The 19,035-nt window shown below is 45.8% G+C and overlaps 1 protein-coding gene across 1 annotated transcript in view; it reads right to left on the bottom strand.

Moving 5' to 3' along the window:
- IGF2R (insulin-like growth factor 2 receptor) overlaps positions 1-19,035 on the bottom strand; it is a 96,164-nt gene that overhangs the window by 40,949 nt on the left and 36,180 nt on the right. The window contains exons 11-17 of the mRNA XM_006868487.1: positions 12,175-12,339; positions 9,173-9,313; positions 7,394-7,540; positions 5,139-5,276; positions 4,427-4,574; positions 3,503-3,680; positions 422-537 (exon numbers count right to left, since the gene is read on the bottom strand). Coding sequence (XP_006868549.1) covers positions 422-537; positions 3,503-3,680; positions 4,427-4,574; positions 5,139-5,276; positions 7,394-7,540; positions 9,173-9,313; positions 12,175-12,339 — 1,033 coding nt within the window. The remainder of the gene's footprint in view (positions 1-421; positions 538-3,502; positions 3,681-4,426; positions 4,575-5,138; positions 5,277-7,393; positions 7,541-9,172; positions 9,314-12,174; positions 12,340-19,035) is intronic.

The raw sequence follows: 19,035 nt of genomic DNA, 5'->3' as shown, positions 1-19,035 counted from the left end.
AGAGCTTGCATGTTTCAAGGTACCATGTTATTTCTAGGTAGTTTCTACAGAAATAAGGACATATCTAGTGGAACATGACCAGCCTGCCATGAGTCATGACACCGTGTTATCACTGCTGACCAGAACAGAGCCTCTGAGTGGACACCTGTGGTTACCGTGGCGATGCTGGAGGCTGAGGACTAGTGACCACAGAGGAGTGTCTGTTTACCACAAGGGCACAGTCCGGTCCGCAGAAGGCCAAACAGCACCTGTCCTGCCCACAGTGGTATCCCAATGATTACCAGACTATTGTTAGAAATCGTGCAGCTTCAAGGTTCCCATCTTGGTGCTGACCCTACGTCCCATCAGCAGCTCAGTCCTGAGGTCACCAGCACCCAAGGCTTCTGAGACCAAGCAAGGGGACCCCCAGGCAGACCCTCACCTGGAGAGGTCGTACTGCTCCAATGTGAAGGGGTCCGTCACAGCACACTCCATGGGCTCCTCAGGGCATGCATAGCTGGTGTACCACCGAAAGTTGTAGGTAGAGTTATCTTCCTCCTAACCACAAGCCAAGAGGGAGATGGGGGGGTGAACAAAAAGAGGGAAAGGTTACCCAAAGTCAGCACTTCAAAACTGACAGCTAGAATGATCAACCGTTGGAGATCAAAAGGGCAGCATTTACCCAAGGGTAAAGCTCAGAAGGGTTAGGAAAGAAGGCGGAATGGAAACAGGAAACACTGGGAAGTACGATCTAGTGATTTTATAACAGAAGGGCTGCAATCAATGAGAAGAGACAAAATGTGTATGAATTGTTCATTGTAAAACTGATGGTCTGCTCTGTAAACTTTCACCTGATTCACCATAAATAAGAAGCTTTATAAATAGAGTAAAATAAAAATAAACAGAAGGCAGTATTTCTTAAATAAAAGCTGCATCTCTCGTACAGTTTTTAACATCAGCAGCCAAACGGATTTAACAAAACATGATCTGGCCATACAAGGAACAAAGATAGATGGTGTTCTCATACGTGCATTGACATGGATCAACCTGGAAAACATCATGCTGAGCAAAATAACAAGGTCAAAATAAGGCAGATACTGCCTGGTCCCAAACACATTCCCTATCTAGAGTAAGCCAATGAATGCATAGAGACTAAGTTTATTAGAGGCTCCCAGGGACAGAAGGAAGCAGAACAGGAGGTATTGCTTAGGGAGCGTTGAGGATCTGTGAAGGGTGATGAGAAATTTAGAAGCCAGTAGCAGTGGTGGTTGTACAACATGGGGAATACAGAGAATACCACTCAAACTGTCCACGTAAAGATGACTGAAGTAACAAATGTTTATTCTAACCTTTCGTTGTGATTTGGGTTAACGTTTACGGAGCAAATTGTTTTTTTTAACAGTTCTTACACATTTTGCTTTCTGACATGATTGCAGTCCCACAGTGCTTTTCCCACTTCCTCCCTGGGTTTACTGTTTCCACGCTCCCTTCTCTCCAATCCGTTCTTCCAGTTGAGCTTTATCCCTGATGCCCTTGTGATCTGCTTCCAGGGAGTGTGTACCTGCCTGATGTTCTATGTGTTCATCTTATAGGGTTATTATTTAGCTGAAAGCTGATCTATGAGGAGGGCTTAAAGGGTGACCAGAAGTCTCTGTCAGACCAGTAAGCATGATTATTTTCATAATTTGGGGTTTTGTTTTGAAGCAAATGTTGTTTGTTATATGTGTTCCACCATAATATGTGTGTGTAGATAGATAGATAGATAGATAGATAGATAGATAGATAGATAGATAGATAGATGTATATATATATATATTTGTTGTTGTTATGTGCCGTGAAGTTGGTTCCGACTCATAGCGACCCTGCACAGGGTTTACGAGGCTGTTAATCTTTCTTTACGGGAGCAGAATGCCTCATCTTCCCCCCCGCGGAACAACTGGTAGTTTCAAACCGCTGACCTTGCGGTTTGCAGCCTGATTCGTAACCACTACGCTACCAGAGCTCCATATATATATATATATATATATACACACACACACACACATATATATATATATTGTTGTTGTTGTTAAGTGCCATCGAGTCGGGTCCGACCCATAGCGACCCTGTACAGGGTTTCCGAGGGTGTAAATCTTTACGGGAGTAGAAAGCCTCATCTTTCTCCCGCGGAGCGGCTGGTAGTTTCGAACCGCTGACCTTAAGGTTCGCAGCCCGATTCGTAACCATATATATATATACATATATATATGGAGTCCTGGTGTGGCGCAGTGGTTAATGTGCCAGACTGCAAAGCTGTTTGAACTGCAAGGTCAGTGGTTCAAGCTCATCAACTTCTCCTTGGAAACCCTATAAAGGGTCACTATGGGTCGGAACCGACTCGACGGCACTTCACAACAACAACATATAGATAGACAGATGTTGTTGTTGTCAGGTGCTATCGAGTCGGAACCGACTCATAGCGACCCCATGCACAGCAGAACGAAACAAGTCCGATCCTGGGCCAACCCTACCACCGCTGCCACACTTGACACCATCAATGATGCCACCTGGCTGATCCATCTCATTGAGGTCTTCCTCTTTTTCTGTGACCCTCCATCTTACCCAGCATGACATCCTTCTCCAGTGATCGATATAGATAAATATATATCTATATATCCATATATATATGTATGGTGGCACTGTAGAATAATACTAGACCGCAAGTTCAGTTTGACTGCAAAGTTGGTGGTTCAATCAGAAACCCTATACAGAGCCACTATGAGTAAGAACAGACTAGATGGTACTTAACAACAGTAACAAACATATAGATAGATAGATACAGTTTGATATCTATTTCACTATATTTATATACGTGTTGTTAAGTGTTGCCGAGTTGATTCCAACCATAGCGACCCTGTACAGGGTTTCCAAGGAGCGGCTAGTGAGCTTGAACTACCGACCTTATGGTTCACGCTGACTTCGTAGTCCAGCACACTAACCCACAGCACTACACCAGGACTCCATTATATATAGATGTATATACATTACACACACACACACACATACACACACACTTTGTTTATTTTGCCCATCCCTTTCATTTTATTGAAAGGATTATTGCTCAGGAATAAATGAAGATGGCATTTGGGACTCTGTCAAATGACACTCAGGGAAGACTTTTGATATGCCTGTAGGTTCTGAACCCAAAACTAACAGAATTGCAGGTTGTCACTGAGGAGGAGAGACTGTGATTACATATGAACAGTGACGAGTGCCCAAGACGTCAATCTGAGGGAAGGATGAAATCAGAGGAGAACAGACAGTCCTGCTTCTAAATGTGGGCCCAAGCTCAGTTTGGTGGACATGTTTGGGAGTGCTGCATAACCTAACAGTGAACCTCGGGGAGGCACCACAGTTGTCGCTGACTGTAAAACCCACACTGTACTAGGCAGGGCCTGCTAGGGAATGCTGCTGCTTCCTTTCCCTGTCTCTCTCCCTTCTCACCACCACAGATACGCACGTGCACACACGGGACAAGGCCTACCTGATACTCAGGGGCACCTATCCCAGCTTCTCTATCACAAAGAAAGGTGATAAGTGTAGCTCTCGGTGTATGCTTTTCATTATTATAGGGTGTGCCATCTTTGTAGTTCAACTGGATCATCCCATCATAATACGAAAGCTTAGCATTACTCAGGCCCAGGTTCCAAGCTTTCTTGTCACTAAAACAAAGAAACAAACATCTTTCAAAAAAAAAAAAAAAAAAGGTACAATGACCAGAAACACTCTAAACGCTGCAGTGTTCAGGGAAGGGCCAGGCAGCTGGAATTCCCAGTTGGGAAGGATTTCTAAGCGGGGTACTCTTGAGGGGCAAGTGGAAGCTAAGAGGGCTTGGGTTCCCATCCCACCCTGCTCACTGGAACCCCAACCCACTCTCAGCACCTGTGGCTCACAAGGTACAACTGATTCCATTTGAACTAGAACCACACAGACCAGTATAGCTACTTCAATCTGAGCAGCGCAAAGCACATAAAACAATAAAAATCACCACTGGCATCTGGTTGATTCTGACTAATAGAGACCCCAGAGGATAGGGAGAACTTCCCCACATGGGTCCCAAGGCTGTGAATCTTTACTGAAGCAGACTGTCTAATAGATCTACTTTGGAGTAGCTGGTGCATTCGAACTGCTGATCTTTTGGTTAGCAACCCACTATTTAGCCCACTGGAACTCTCAAAGAACTAAAGTATCAACGAAACCCACTCTTCTCCAAAGAACACTGCTTGCTGCTTCTCTGTAAAACTAAACTCCGAGCCCCCTCCAGTGTTTTTAGGTCAGCTCTTCTCAGTGTTTAAATCCTTGTCACACATGGAATGATACTAGGAGAGAACCCACCCCCTTTCATGAAGAAGACATTTGTTACTCAGAGTACCTCAGAATAGACTCATGAATGAAAACCGTTACTTGCCTTTTTGCCACCTGACATGCTCCCGAGTTGGGCTCGCAAGAGTCCATTGTCACAGAGCCACACACATTTATGTAAAAGTCATACTTCTCTGTTTCAACTTTATAACCCCCATTTTTCTTTTTCAGAGGTGACAAGTCAAAAGAAAACCCTAAGCAAGAAGAAAAACATCCAGGTCAGTCAGGTCAGTCAGAACCCAATCAACAATGGTGACTTCACGCCTTCTGCGTCAAGACAGACACTCTTCTCAGGGACAGAGATATGCTTCCCTCAGGCCACCAGCGTGGCAATGACTAATGTTTTCCTTCTAAACAGATTCCATTCCACCAATTCCTTTTAACGGTGTGGACCTAAAACTCTATTCAAAGTCTGTAATTGCAGGTCTAGTAAACAATCAGTATGTTCAAAGCTCCTAAGATGACCACAATACAATGGCCTACTTGTAAAATCCCCTGAGGGCAGGTTTCTTGGCTAGAACTCACATGAAAAGCCTGTTCAAATATCATTTATTTCCTCGTGTACCTCAGGTGTGTCATTCAACAGTGAATTTATATATAGTGTTTTCAATATTGCCAACAATCCCCAAACATCAGATCTTCAGACTTTTGGTCAAACAGGATTAATATAATTCTAAAGGAGGTTATCTCTGAAACATTCATAAAATTAAAAAAAAAAAAAAAGCAAATGGTTATAAGCCACACCAGACGACACCCACCTGCCTGGGAATCGAGAACCGTGCAATTCTCACCCTCCGCCCTGGCCAGAACACAGGCAGCTGCTGTGCGCCACTCAAACTCGAAGAAGCAACCACTGTCCCCAAAGCTTCTCAGGACTGGAGCACTTTCTAAATCACCTGTTGATGGAGGAGAAAAATCTGTCACTAACCCACTCCTGAGAGTTGTCCCTCTTCTCACTCTGAGAAAAAGAGACTGGCCAGAAAGAAAGCCTAGCTACCACTGGAGCTGATCCCAATGCATCCGTAGCCACCACCTCGTGTGTTACAGAGTAGAACTGAATCCCATCAGGTAGCGTTGTGGGTTACGAACTGGGATGCTAACCTCAGACTCAGTAGTTCAAATCTACCAGTCGCACCTTGGGGGAACGATGAGGTTTTCTGCTCCTATAAAGATTACAGCCTTGGAAACCCTATACAGGGTCATTATGAGTCAGAACTGACTCAGTGGCACACAACCACCAACAACCACAGTCTTTGTGAAAGCAGATCACTGGGCCCTTCTTCCAAGGCACGACTGGGTGGGTTTGAACTGCCAACCTTCAGTTGAGTGCACACTGTTCTACCCCGGGACTTTTTTTCTTACTCCATTAAAAACGGACTCTGCAGAAGTGGCGGGAAATTAGGTAAAACACACTGACTCATATTTTGACCTATATTCCATGGCTGGGAACTTATCCAAAGGAAATATATCAACGTGAGTTAGAGCGAGGCTACGGAAGAGTACAGTTAGCAACACTGGAACCAGGTTATTATTCCACCAACTGGATGTTTAAAAATAGCAACACCAAGCCTTACCAACAAAGAAGTCCCCCCAAATTATAAAAGTCATTGTGAAACATAGGAGAGTGTTTACAAAATATTATACAAGGGTAAGTCAAAAAGTACTGCTACTGGGGGTGTCCAGCACATATAGACACAGGCTCATTCCAAACAAAACATGTTTGTTATGTCGAAACGTGTTTGTTATGTGATCAATGGATGGCTGCCCATAAGCTTTCTTAGTATCCTTCGTGGTGGTGGTCATGTGCTGTGGAGTCAGAACCAACTCATAGCGACCCTGTACAGGGTTTCCGAGGCTGTAAATCTTTATGGGAACAGAAAGCCTCATCTTTCTCCCGTAGTTTCGAACTGCTGACCTTAAGGTTTGTTAAATACAAAAATGATGACCTGCTCTGCTTGGGAGAGCAATCCAAACAATGGCTTCAATGGGGATTACGGGGATCTGCTGGGCCAGTCAAATTCAAGGCAGAGAGGCCAGCTCACAAGTTTAGAACAACTGGTTTGGGTATTTTTTTGTCATTGTCTTTTTTTTATTATTATTTCACAAAGGTAATCTTGATCTTTCTTCAAGGGTAGCAAGGACTGTTCTTTGAGGACTTCATTAGGAAGCTTTACCCTACCCACCCTGAAGCCCAGATTCTGCCCCTTCAGAGAGACTTCATTTTGTCCCCCAAAACTCACAGGACACTTCAGAGGAACACGATTTGAGTTCCCCAAGGATGCTAAAACTGCACTTTTAATGTGATGTCACTAGAATTCTTTGAAAATGGTTGCTGTTGTTAAGTGCTGTCAAGTCAATTTCGACTTACAGCAACCCTGCATGAGGTTTCCGAGGAGCAGCTGATGGGTTTGAACCTCTGACTCTGTGGTTCATAGGCCAGTGCATATCCTACACAAAGATGGAAACACTGCCTTCATACTTAGATGGAAGATAGTTTGAAAACCTAAAACTTCACATTTTAATATTTTAGTTGAATAAAGATTGTTACGATTTTGTAGCAAAGGTGTGCTACGGTGTGAAGAACATGAAAATGTGTGACCGTGTATAGATTTTGACTCTGTAAGAACAACACACACCTTTCCAGTAAAGATAAATACAAATGAACAGTGTTTAATTGGCAATGTTTTGAATGGTTTATGATTTCTTCTACCCTTTGGAGGAATTAAGCAACTCCCAAAACTTACACTATATCCTTAGGATGGGGAGTCCAACAAACACCTCCCATACTCACACCCCTGGAAAGTCACAATAAATACCCCTTCAGTGGCAGCGGTTAGGAGACAGGTTCAGGACAAAACCCAGCTGACCCATCTCCCACCATGACCGATTCTGGAGCTCAGTCCCCTCCCACTTGACCTCAGTGACCAAGGATGAACAGAGGATAAAAGATGAAGGCAGCCCTTTGGCAAAACCCATTAAAACATACCATCATTTTTTTTGTTTTAATTTTTACCTGGCTTGCACACAAGTGTGATATTAGTTTTTATTTTCTTGCCGTGACCACATTCGTCACCATCTGAATAAGCAATTAGAACATTTCCTTTGTCTTTTACGGGAGAAGAAACAAATTTTCCCAGATTTTTACTTCTTCCATTCTTATCTGGAAAACAGTAGCGGGTAGGCAGACAGAAGACAGTTACAAAATGACTGTGGCACAGATGAAAAGTCAGGTGCCACTGCACTGACACCAGCTTATGGCCACTGCACTGACACGAGCTCATGGCAGCCCCCTGAGGGTCAGAGGAGAAAGGCGCTCGGTAAGGCCTTCAGGGGCTGATTTTTTAAAAATAAACTGGAAACCCTTTCTTCTGAGGTGCCTCTGGATGGACTCGAACTGCCAATCTTTCGGTTGGTAGCCCAGCACTTAACCATCTGTACCATCTAGAGACTCTCACACAGATGAAAAGGCATTTAAAAGTCTGCAAAAGCCCAACCTGGACACCACGACCCCTGGCCAAGCCCAAGCTGGCAGACACATGGGAAATGGACTTTCCTTGAGTGACAAGTCTGCAAGGGTGGTGACACCTGTCGAGGAAGCCTCCGAGGTACCTCCACGCTCAGGGTACACCAGTCTCCATGGGCACAAGAGAAAGAAGAGGTGACAAGCAAGTATGATAGCATAGCTCTCCACCCCCTCCCCCCGTTTTTAGGGACCTCTGCTACCCTGAGATAAAAGTACCTTAAAAAGCATAGGCAAGGTGTGTTCTAGGAGGCCCAAAGACAAAGTAGCAAGTAAGCAAACCTACTCAACAGGACAGCCAGGGCACCACTTAGCACCCTGTCTAGTTGCCTTTTCCCCTCTAAAACCTAACATTGTGTCCAAAAGGCCTTCTGAAGGAGACTCCTGGACATGCTCTTAAGACCACAGTTGATGAGCCTTCCGTCAGAGCTGGAGACCCACAGTCATTCCTCAACTCTACCTGGGTTCACAGTCCTTACACCTCAGGTGTAACCCACACTAACTACTCTCACCTCCCGCCATTTCCAAAGTGAGACTGAAATGACAAATAGCTACAGTGCTAAATATGTATTTCAGACTGAGAAGTCCCTACGAGACAACTACCCAATCACAGTAAAAGGAACCCAAAATGTACAAGTCCTCTTCTACCGAGGTAGGCTAGGCTAAGCTACAACCATTGAATAAATGTAGACAGTTATTGTCACTACTGCTGTTAACTGCCAACAAGTCCATTCCAATTCATGGAGGCCCCAACTCATGGTGCCCCCATGTGTGCTGAGGAGAACTACTCCACAAGGTTTTTAAGGCTGTGACCTTCAGAAGCAGAACACCAGTCCTGTCTTCCCCAGGAGCTCCTGGGGGAGTCCGAACCACCAACACATCAGCTAGTAGTCGAGATTTACCCGTTTGCCCCACCCAGGATTCCTTAAAACCATCAAAATCACTTTTACACAAGTGCTGGCGATGTGATTCTTCAGTTAGAAAATGCAGAGCTAGTCGGCTACTTCCCAAGCTGCTTCTTTGTGTCACCAGCTTGCAGTTACCAGCTGGCTTTAGCCAACGTCAAAAGGCTTTGGCCAACTTCACGCTCATCAAAGTGCTATGATTTTCGAAAGTCATGCTGCAGTCTCCTACAATTGCGTCATTGGATACTTTTCTTTACCGCCCTTTATATGTTGAGCCCAGAAAGGGGGAGCTTAGAGAAGCCATGGGAAGATTTGATAATTCACTCCAGACTGCATACAGCTGGGTAGACCCTGGGCCCCAACTCACCCACAGCGCACACAGCCGAATCCTTGGGACAGCCTTTCGCCCGGCCCTCCTGCAGCACTCGGTGACAGATGTTAATGAAAAAATGCTTCTTTTCCACCTGTGCCTGGCTGCCATCCACAGCTTCCCAATTCTGTTCCCGCTCTGTAACGGAAAAGGGGGGAAATAAGTCTTTTAACAAAAGACAATGATTCTTTCCCTGTGAGTCCAGTGACAAGTGAGGATGAAGGCAAAGGAAAGGAGCTCAGAGCTCACGAAGGGTTCGGGTAAACAGTGTCCCCCAAACAGGGATGCTACATCCTGACCCCCTTTTCTGGGGATAGAAGGTCTCCTTCGAAGATGCTACCGGTCAAGTCATAGCACACTAGGATGGGCCCCCAAGCAAACCCCTTCTGCCTGTTTCCACAGACGAGGCAGGTACACCCAGGGAAAAGACAGCTTGCAAAGAAATCTACAAGCCGTCCAGGAATGCCAAGAGTCACCGGCAGCCCCCATAAATCACAGAGTGCCCCCACAAGGAGCCATCAGAGGCAAGACCCAGATTTCAAACTTCTTTCTAGCCCCTCCTACACTGTGACTGCTGCTCTTCATCCCCATGTGAGATCTTAATCCAACCACCCCTGGAAACTCAGAGGGCCCGACGAGCACCATGGAAGCAAACTACACCCCAATACTGAAAACAGGATGCTTAAATGAGTGGTGTGGCTAGAGAATTAAACTGCAAAATGTCAGAGTCCCCACAGACCAAAAACAGAAGCTGATCAGGAATCCAGCATGGCTTGGCAGTCTGGTGGAGTCGTGCCTGCGAGAGGCCCTGAGGTGTGAGAGGAGATGCCCAGACACTGTGCTCAGTGCCACGTGAAGACACACAGTGACGGTCACAGAACTCAGAAGGTGCATCAGCCAGTCTCCACGCCCGAGCAGAACCGGAACATGCACACGCTAGGAGTGCTAAGGCAAACCAACCACCCAGATATGGTCTCAGAGGCAGAAACTTGAACTTGTAGCAAGGAAGGAAAGGTTAGGGGGGAAAAAAAATCTGGAGAGAAATTCTTACTGACAAATGCTACTTTTATCTGTCAGGAGCTGGGATGTAGAAGACAAGAAGCCCATGACCTGCAGGTGGTAGGACAAGTACCGGCTCACATAGCCAAAAAGGACACCACAGGTGACCATGTGTGCCAGCAAATGGCCAGCCTAACTAACCACAGTCTGAGAGCTTTGCTTGGAGAGCCATAGACTCCTAGGACAAGGGACTACCTGAAAGGAAGGATTTTTGCTCTTGCCTTGTAGCTTTCTTAGAATTGTGTGGGGACAAGTGCGGCAAAAGCCCTATAGGTCCCCAGGCACCCAGTAAACAAACACACCGGAGTCCACCAGACACGAGGTAGAGCCTTGGACAAAGTCGCTAGAAGGTGTTGTGACTGAGCAAACAGGCTCTGGCTTGAGGAAATGGGGCTAGAGGTGGCCACCTCCACCAGGTCTCTGGTTCCAGGTTAGCATTCCTTCCAGTTGCATAAAGCTCTTAGTGAGCACATCTGGACCAGAACTGGCCAAAGCACCCCTCCCAGCAGTCCAACAGTACTTGTCTTAAGTGCCTAAAAACCCCCAGCTGTCGAATGCATCCCCGCCAACAGTGACCCTGTAAAACAGAGCAACCCCGTAAATCTATGGCGGCACAATGGCCTCATCTTTCTCCCACTGAGCAGCTAGGGGGTTCGAACTGACAAATGCTACTTCAACCACAGTGCCACCGAGGCTCTTTGTCTTAAGTACTGACAGCGCTTCTGCCCGAGGCGATCCTCAAACACAGATCACTTCCAGGGGAGGGCCGTGTGCAAGGGGAGTTGAGGGGCACTCGCAGAAAGGGAGGTCCCTTGTAAAACAGCTGCATTTGTCAAACCAGATGAGGACTTAGGCAACAGGACAAACCATCCTCTGGCAGCTGCGGACAGTGTGACTTTGTGCAAGCCATCCTCAGCCTTAGGGATTATCTCTATTTCACAGAAACAACTGTCGGCAACAGCCCTGCCTCCAGGGCTGTGAAAAGCGTCAAACTAGAAAGTCCCCAGCTAGATTGGTCATCCCTGTTACACGCTCCCACACGCACAATTCAATCTTCTGACTCCTGCTAAACTGTAGTCCCACGAGGGCGGGGGCAGGCCCCCAGCTCCCTGCAGCATCCACTGCATTGAGTCCAAGTCTAAATGCTCCAGAGAAAATTGGTCCAGGGAATCTGTCAATGCAATTCAGCAGGCATTCACCATGAGCCAGGCCCTGGAGGCCCAACCCCACCTTAACGGTCCAGTGCTTTGCAGCATGTCACAGCATCTCCACTCGCCTCTCTTCTGATGTGCACAAGACGGCACCTAGGCTGGAGGGCAGGGTCGACACCATTGGCAAGGCAGCGAGACACAGGGGATAAACTGGGTACCAAAAGGACCCTGGCTGAAGTCCAGCCCTCCACCCTTCTCACCCAGCCTATCACCCTCTGACTCTGAGAGGTTGGGTGTTATATGGAGACAAGGTTCCCTTGAATATGCTCGTAGGAAGTTAAAATAAAATACTGAACTTCAAGCACTGGGCCTCACAGTCTGCATTACACTATTCCAAGATGAGGAAGGCAGAGCAGCTAGAAAATGGCACTGCCAGCCTCCAAGTCAGCGTTCCCCTCCCATTCCTAACCTGCTACGTGAAGAAAAACTAAAAAGAAGCCCGTGACGCAATTGACAGTGTGTCAAGGAGCTCTGGTAGCGTAGTGGTTACGAATCGGGCTGCGAACCTTAAGGTCAGCGGTTCGAAACTACCAGCTGCTCCGCGGGAGAAAGATGAGGCTTTCTACTCCCGTAAGGATTTACACCCTCGGAAACCCTGTACAGGGTCGCTATGGGTCGGAACCGACTCGAAGGCACTTAACAACAACAACAACAACAAGAGAAACCAATCTGGGAAGAGATGAGAAGGCTCTCCTCACAGACAGACACGGCCCACAGCCTCGCACCTACCTGAGTGTCGAACCAGAGGGGACAGATCGTAATGCTTCTTCCCATCACTGAGGCCACACAGCAGGTCCTCCTTCTCCTTGACACAGGCGTACTTTGTTTCCCATGTGAAGAAGTAGGTGCAGTCCACCTCGCCCGTGAACACGGGGGTTCCTTTCCCATGGTTACCTGTGGAATTGGCCAGGGAGAATCAAACAACAGGACGTGACAAAAACCCGGAATGTCAGAGGAACAAGCAGAAACACCATAAAACGGACCCAATGCCAATGGTTGGGTTAGAAAATACAATTCAGGGACACCATGGTCAACTGGCATACTACAGTCCACAAAGACAATGTTCTACATCCTACTTTAGGGTCTTAAAAGCTCATGAGTGGCCATCTAAGGTGCAACTGGTCTCTCCCTGTGCAGAAGAAAGAAGTGATAAAAATGGAAGACGCTTGGAATCAATTAGTCCAATAGATTAATGGAACAAAGGAATATCAGTCTCTACAAGCCAGAGACCAGAAAAACTAGATGATGCCCAGCTACCACTACCAACTGCTCTGAAGCAGATCACATTAAAGGGTCTTGGATATAATGGGAGAAAACGTAGAACAAATTCAAAAGCATCAAGACACCAAGCATACTGGTCAGATATCGATTGATGGAACCCTGGGACTATGGCCCTTGACCTTCAGTTCTGGAATGAACTCATCCCCAAGACTCAATTTTCAGTCACGCTACAGATAGGTATATGGAGGGAGACAACAACACTAGTGAGTTACACACACCACATTAAAGCACTTACCCAAAAACAAAATCCCGAACGGTGGGGAAAGGAGAAAGAATGGAAACGGGAATCACAGGGATGAAGTGGGATGACTGACGTTACAAGGAAGGGACTGCAATCAAGATGAAACGAAGTGTTTGATATGTTGAATGAAAAACTACCTATAAACCTTCACTCAATCACAATAAAAAAAATTTTTAAGTCATAGGAGGGAAAAAAACCCAGTGCAAAATCCCTGTTGGCCAAGATCAGAGCAGCTTCTATTTCACTTTGTACACATTGTCATAGACCCTGCTCATCTTAGAAGAATATTCCAAGGGATTCTACAGCTACTGAAAATACAAAAGACAGTGAAGAGGGACCGGCCAGTGGTAGAGTGAGGTACTGCATTCACAGGTCAGGGTTCAAGAAACTTCCACATAACTTAAACGAGGGGGCTTCAAAGAGTTTATAGGAAAATGAAATGAAAAGGTAATAGAATTTTTCTATAAGCCTTCTGAAGCCCCCTCATCATCTGAACCACACAATCCTAAAAGCACCACCCTGGTTGTCTCCTAGCCACCAAGACACCCCCTTGATGCCCCATGCTCAGAACGATTGCTTGGTTCTGGAAACCCAAGAGGAAGGGGGTGGAGGCTTCCCACAATCCAGGGCGCCCTCTGCCCCAGCAGAGATGGCAGCCGTTCCTCCATTATTCTCTGTGTAAACATTATTCTCATCAAACACTTCACCTTCCTCCTGGATCCCTGAATGGCCACACGGAGCAGCTCCCATCCCACCTTTACCCCAGCCCCGCAGGATCCACAAGACACTGGTGTGGCATGAGGGAGCCAGCCACTCCAACAGGTAGACGGTGTTTTATTAACCTGTGCTAATACACAAGTCCTGGTGCTTTAGGAGAAGCACTGGACCACAAGACGGCAGTTCAAACCCACCAGCAACTCCTCGGAAACATTATGAATCGGAACCGACTTGATGACACTTAACAACAAGAATACAAGGAGGCTTCAAAAACGTATGGATAAAATTTCATTACTTTTCAATTCCATTTTCCCACAAACTTTTGGAAGGCCCCTCGTACATTTCACTCTTCCCAAAAAGTGATCTAATACCCTTGTTTGAAAGAATCCTTAATAATAAGGCATCACATTACACCAAGTTGTTGTCATTGTTGTCAAGTCAGTTCCAACTCCTAGCAACCCTGTACAGGGTTTTCAAGGAGTGGCTGGTGGGTTTGAACAGCCAACCTTGCGATCAGCAGCCCAGTGCTTATCCTACAGCGCCACACCAGGACTCCACATGTAAGTTATTGAAGCAAATGGTTTAAAGCAAATACATAATGAGGAGGCTTCAAAAAGTTCAGAGAGAAATTCCATTATCTTTCCATTCCATGTTCCCACGACTTTTTGAAGCCCCCCTCATACATATAATGGCTGAAAGAAAAAAATATATGCGCCTTTGTATTTTAAATATTCATGAATCTTAGAGTCATGAGCATAAGGAATTCCTGAAGATCCAAGTTAAACTATAAACCACATTATATTACGGAGCCAATTAACACACATTCACATTAAAAACACATTATTATTACATTTATCCAATAAGCACAGAATCCACTAAGGCATTTTCTCAAAAGACTCTGAGTTTAAATTTGAGCAAAGCCATAATGAAATAATTTTATAGTACAGACAGTTTGTTGAACCAAATTTTGGAGAACTGAATCATGGAGTGGGAAGGAATCGTAAATATTTTATGATCCAACGCCTGCCTGGAAGGGTGCAGGGAATACTTCCACAAAGCCCCAGCACCTCAGGGATCTCTTCCTGTTAAACTCACACCCAAAACAGGCTGGGAAACCACTGGCTGTTTGATACTTTCTGTTGTTGTTGTTGTTGTGTGCCATCAAGTCACTTCTGACTCATAGCGACCCTATATAGGGTTTCTGAGGAGCAGTTGGTGGGTTTGAACCACTGACCTTGCAATTAGCAAGCAGTCCAGTGCTTATCCTACAGCATCACCCCTTTTTAAGGTGGACTGAAGTGTTAGAATCCAGCAATGACATGCAGTTGGTAGGAAAAAAATTTTGCAAAATGCTGCCGCCATTAGTCATTGATGAGTCAATTCTGACACTTAGTGAGCCCACGTGAACAGAGAACTGCTCCACGGGGTTTTCAAAGCACAGATCATCATGCTTTTCTTCTGAGGCCCCTCTGTCTAGATGGGTTCGAATCACCAACCTTTCGGCTCGTCATCGAGAGCTTAACCATTTGCATCACCACCCAGGGACTCCACTTACAAAATAGGAACAACCACTACATCTGAGTGGTGGCCATAAGATTTTCCACTGTCACACTCTACTTTAAGACTTGAATGTTTTTAATCATTAAAAGTGAAAAAGGACATAAAAAAGAAGCCCTTACTTAGTGTACTGAGCATTTTTTTCAAGCCTTGGCTCCTGTGGTTGTCATCCTTCCTGCCCAGTTCTTCCACATCCACCCACTTCTTTCTGAATCCATGACTACTGGCTTTTCCCAATAGCCTTCTCTTCTGTTTCAATCTTCCTGGATCATTAGTGCACCTTCCCAGCACCCCCTGAGTGAGATCAGTACACTCTCAAAGATATAGTCCACACAGGGAAGCCAGCTACCATAGCACAAGGAAACTCACACAGCTCTGTGAAGAAAGCCGGGCAGTAAAAAATCGAGACCCTTTACCAATAGCTATCTGAGACATCTTGGAATGGGATCCTTGAACCCTAATCAACTGGGACAGAAGCACTGACCATCTTGTGTGCAACCTCATGGAAAATCCTGAGCGCAAGCTAGCTAGCTAACACACTCGCTAAATCCTGAGCCACAGAAACTGTGAGGTAATATTAATTGCTTTAAGCTGGTGACTTGTTCTACAGCTATGTTGTTGTTGTTGTTGTTGTTGTTGTTATATGCCGTGGAGTCGGTTCCGACACATAGGGACCCTGTACAGGGTTTGTTTACGAGGCTGTAAATCTTTATGGGAGCAGAAAGCCTCATCTTTCTCCTGCAGAACAGCTGGTAGTTTCGAACTGAGGAGGAGCCTGAGGTTAGCAGCCCGATTCGTAACCACTACACAGCTATAGATAACTAATACACTGAGTGATTGGGGAATAAGCTAAGGTGACGATGGAAATAGATAAAGGCAGACCCTGTAAAGTGTTGTAACGACCAGATTTTGTTGTAAGTGAAATGGAAAAGCCATTGTTATCTTTATTCAGAATTATGTTACAATTTGGACTTAGGTAATCACTTTTGTTAGGGAATAGGTTAAGAATGGAAACAAAGTGACTGCTATAGGAATAAGGTGACAGACAACAGTGGTTCAGACTAGGGTGGTGGAATATCGGGGTGGATATGTGGAGCGAAGGAAGAAGGAAAATCAATGATAAGTCTCGGCAGGCTTGCTGGTCAGAGGGACATTGGAGGAACCCAAGATTCCGGCCCTCGAATACCCTTCAGGTCTAGGAAGGAACTCACTCTGCTGGCCCAGTTTTCAGTCCAGGGGTAGATATGAATGGAATCATTGAGATGAACCAAAGTCTATGATTTTCTGAGTGTAAAGCTGATGATCTTGTCTATAAACCTTCACTCAATTCACAATAAAAAGTTAAAAAGAAAAAAGGTACCGTGCACATTAATCAAGAGCCCTGAGAAGGACCACCAGGTTGGCAGGTGACGTGGCTCACAGGGGTCTGACAGTAGGAGAAGTAGGCTGGGGCACCATCAACTGAGGGCACCGAGTGACTAAAGAGCTGGGGATGAAGCAGTACCTGTACTTGCTATGTGAGTAGGGCTGGGGTCACAGGGTGGAGTGGTGTGCCTCAGGGATGGGTGGGATGAGATGAAGAAAACAGAAAGAAGCACAGCTGGGAGAGAGGCGCCCAAAGGCAACTGAGCATGCTCATGCACAGAGTAGATCTGGGTCACAGCCCTGCCAAGTTACAACCCTCCTGACCTCTTCTTCACCACAGTGGGCAAGTTTCCCCAGCAGTCCACTTGTACAAAGCTGCCTCTCCCCAGATCCCACAAGGAATCATCTAGAGATCTGCCCTGTGGCCAAGCCATGGAAAGCTCTGCCGCACCATAGTAATGTGACAGACATACTTACAGCCACCACCAAAACCAGAGCTGCTATGGAGGCTGCTGAAGTCCAACCAAACACCTCATGGGATGTGGTTTCTTGGTTTGGGGGTCTAGGGCTATGGTTTCCTGGCACATTGCAGCTAACTGTCCTAATAATTGGGTTTTACTTCCTAGTTCATTACAGTCTACCTCTTAGTATGCTGCGTAGTGCCTAGGGTCTTAAAAGCCTGCAAACAAACAGCCATTCAAGGAGCATTAATTCATCTTTATTCACCTGGAGTAACATAGGAAAGAGAGTCAGGAATTGGAGGAGGAAATGGAATGTGTGACTAATTGTCTCCATGAATAACTGCCTTCTTTGCCATGAGTTCCAGACTGAATATTTCAATCCAAGAGTCACAGAAGAATCCTTATCAAAAGAGAGGAAATATAGAACAGAATTTCAAATTCTCATGGAATCCCATATAGGAGGGATGAAACACTAGTGAGGTCTGCACACCGTTGAAGGGTCAACCATTTGAGATCAAAAGGGCCACATTCACCCAAGGATAAAGCTGAAGAAGTGATTCTACATGGAACGGATTGGCAGTCATTGAGAAGAAATGTAGTGTACGCTGTGTTGAATGTAACACTGATGATCTGCCCTGTAAACCTTCATTCGTTTCACTATAAAAAGTTTTTTAAATTTTGTTTTCATAGAATCCAGACTTTCTGGAGCCACGTGGAGGCTGGATAAACCCCAGAAACTTTTGCTCTGAGATAATCTTTAAACCTTAAAGCAAAAGTAATTCTGATGCTGGGATTACAGATGCTGGAAGGATACAAGGGCCTTCCCCAGAGCAAGTATAGAGAGAAAGCCCCAGAGCTAGTATTCTTAATTTGGACTAACCTCCTAAATTGTAAGAGAATAAATTTGTTTGTTAAAATAAAACAAAACAAAAGGTATTCCCTGAAGTTTCCTGAAAATCAAATAGTAGTTTAGCGTAACTAGTAAAGAATGCCTGCCTTAAGCAATGTATTCTTTCAAGAACTACCTATATGGAATCAAATAAACTCAAAAGACTTGACAGGAAATGCGTGTTCATGGAGGAGGAGTTCCGTAAAGGAGGGTGAGAATGGTGGCACACGTTGATTAACGCAGCCAATGCCACTGAATGGAAGCTGTAGACACTGTAGGATTGGTGTATCTGTTAAACTGTGCATGTTCTCAATAATAACAAATAAAATAAGTTAGCATTTCAATAAAAAGAAATCTCTACCAAAAAAAACCTATGGAGCGAAGTACCACAAAGACCCTCAGAGGAGAGGAAGGCTGAACAAGAACTGGGACCCAAGTCGGGCCAGGCTGGGGAGGAGTGCGCTTTGTGGGGTCCTGTCAGCCTGGGGCGAGGGGGGATGGGAGAGTGAGGTAACAGCTTCGGGGTCAACCAGTGGGGTGACCTCCGGCTGTGAGGGAGCCCCTCGCCCTCCACAGATGCCGTGGTGTACACAATCTTCAAGATAAGCACTGCGTTTTGAAATGCCAATGTCCTGTGACTTCAAGGATTTTTTTTTTCCCCTAATGGCTCAGATAAAACCAAACATTCAGCTTAAACTTGCCCTGTGACATTTTGCAATCTCAAAATCGTAACTTTGCAAAAAGGGTTATCTTGAGGCTGACTACATCAAAGAAGAGGCCACCCACTCAAACCAAGCTGGTGGAGCCAGCCCAACCGTGCTGTCTGCTACAGTGTGAGCGAAAATTCACTCACAGCAAGGCCGGTGTGGGCCCACTCCCAAAACAAACAGAGAAGGGAGGGAAATGGAAACAGGATGTGTGTGTCGTTGGGGGAGGGTCCTCCTCCCCATTACAGCCACAGGAAAACCCAGCCTGGGGACTAGCGCTGGCCATGTCCAAAGGAGGCACACATTGCTCCAAGAAACTTTTCTGTTCCACGCTCCACTTCCAAGAACACGCATCACTCATACACACAGCAC

Source organism: Chrysochloris asiatica, unplaced genomic scaffold (assembly GCF_000296735.1).
Source record: "Chrysochloris asiatica unplaced genomic scaffold, ChrAsi1.0 scaffold00117, whole genome shotgun sequence".
Lineage (NCBI taxonomy): Eukaryota > Metazoa > Chordata > Mammalia > Afrosoricida > Chrysochloridae > Chrysochloris > Chrysochloris asiatica.
This window is presented reverse-complemented; position numbering and strand designations above follow the sequence as displayed.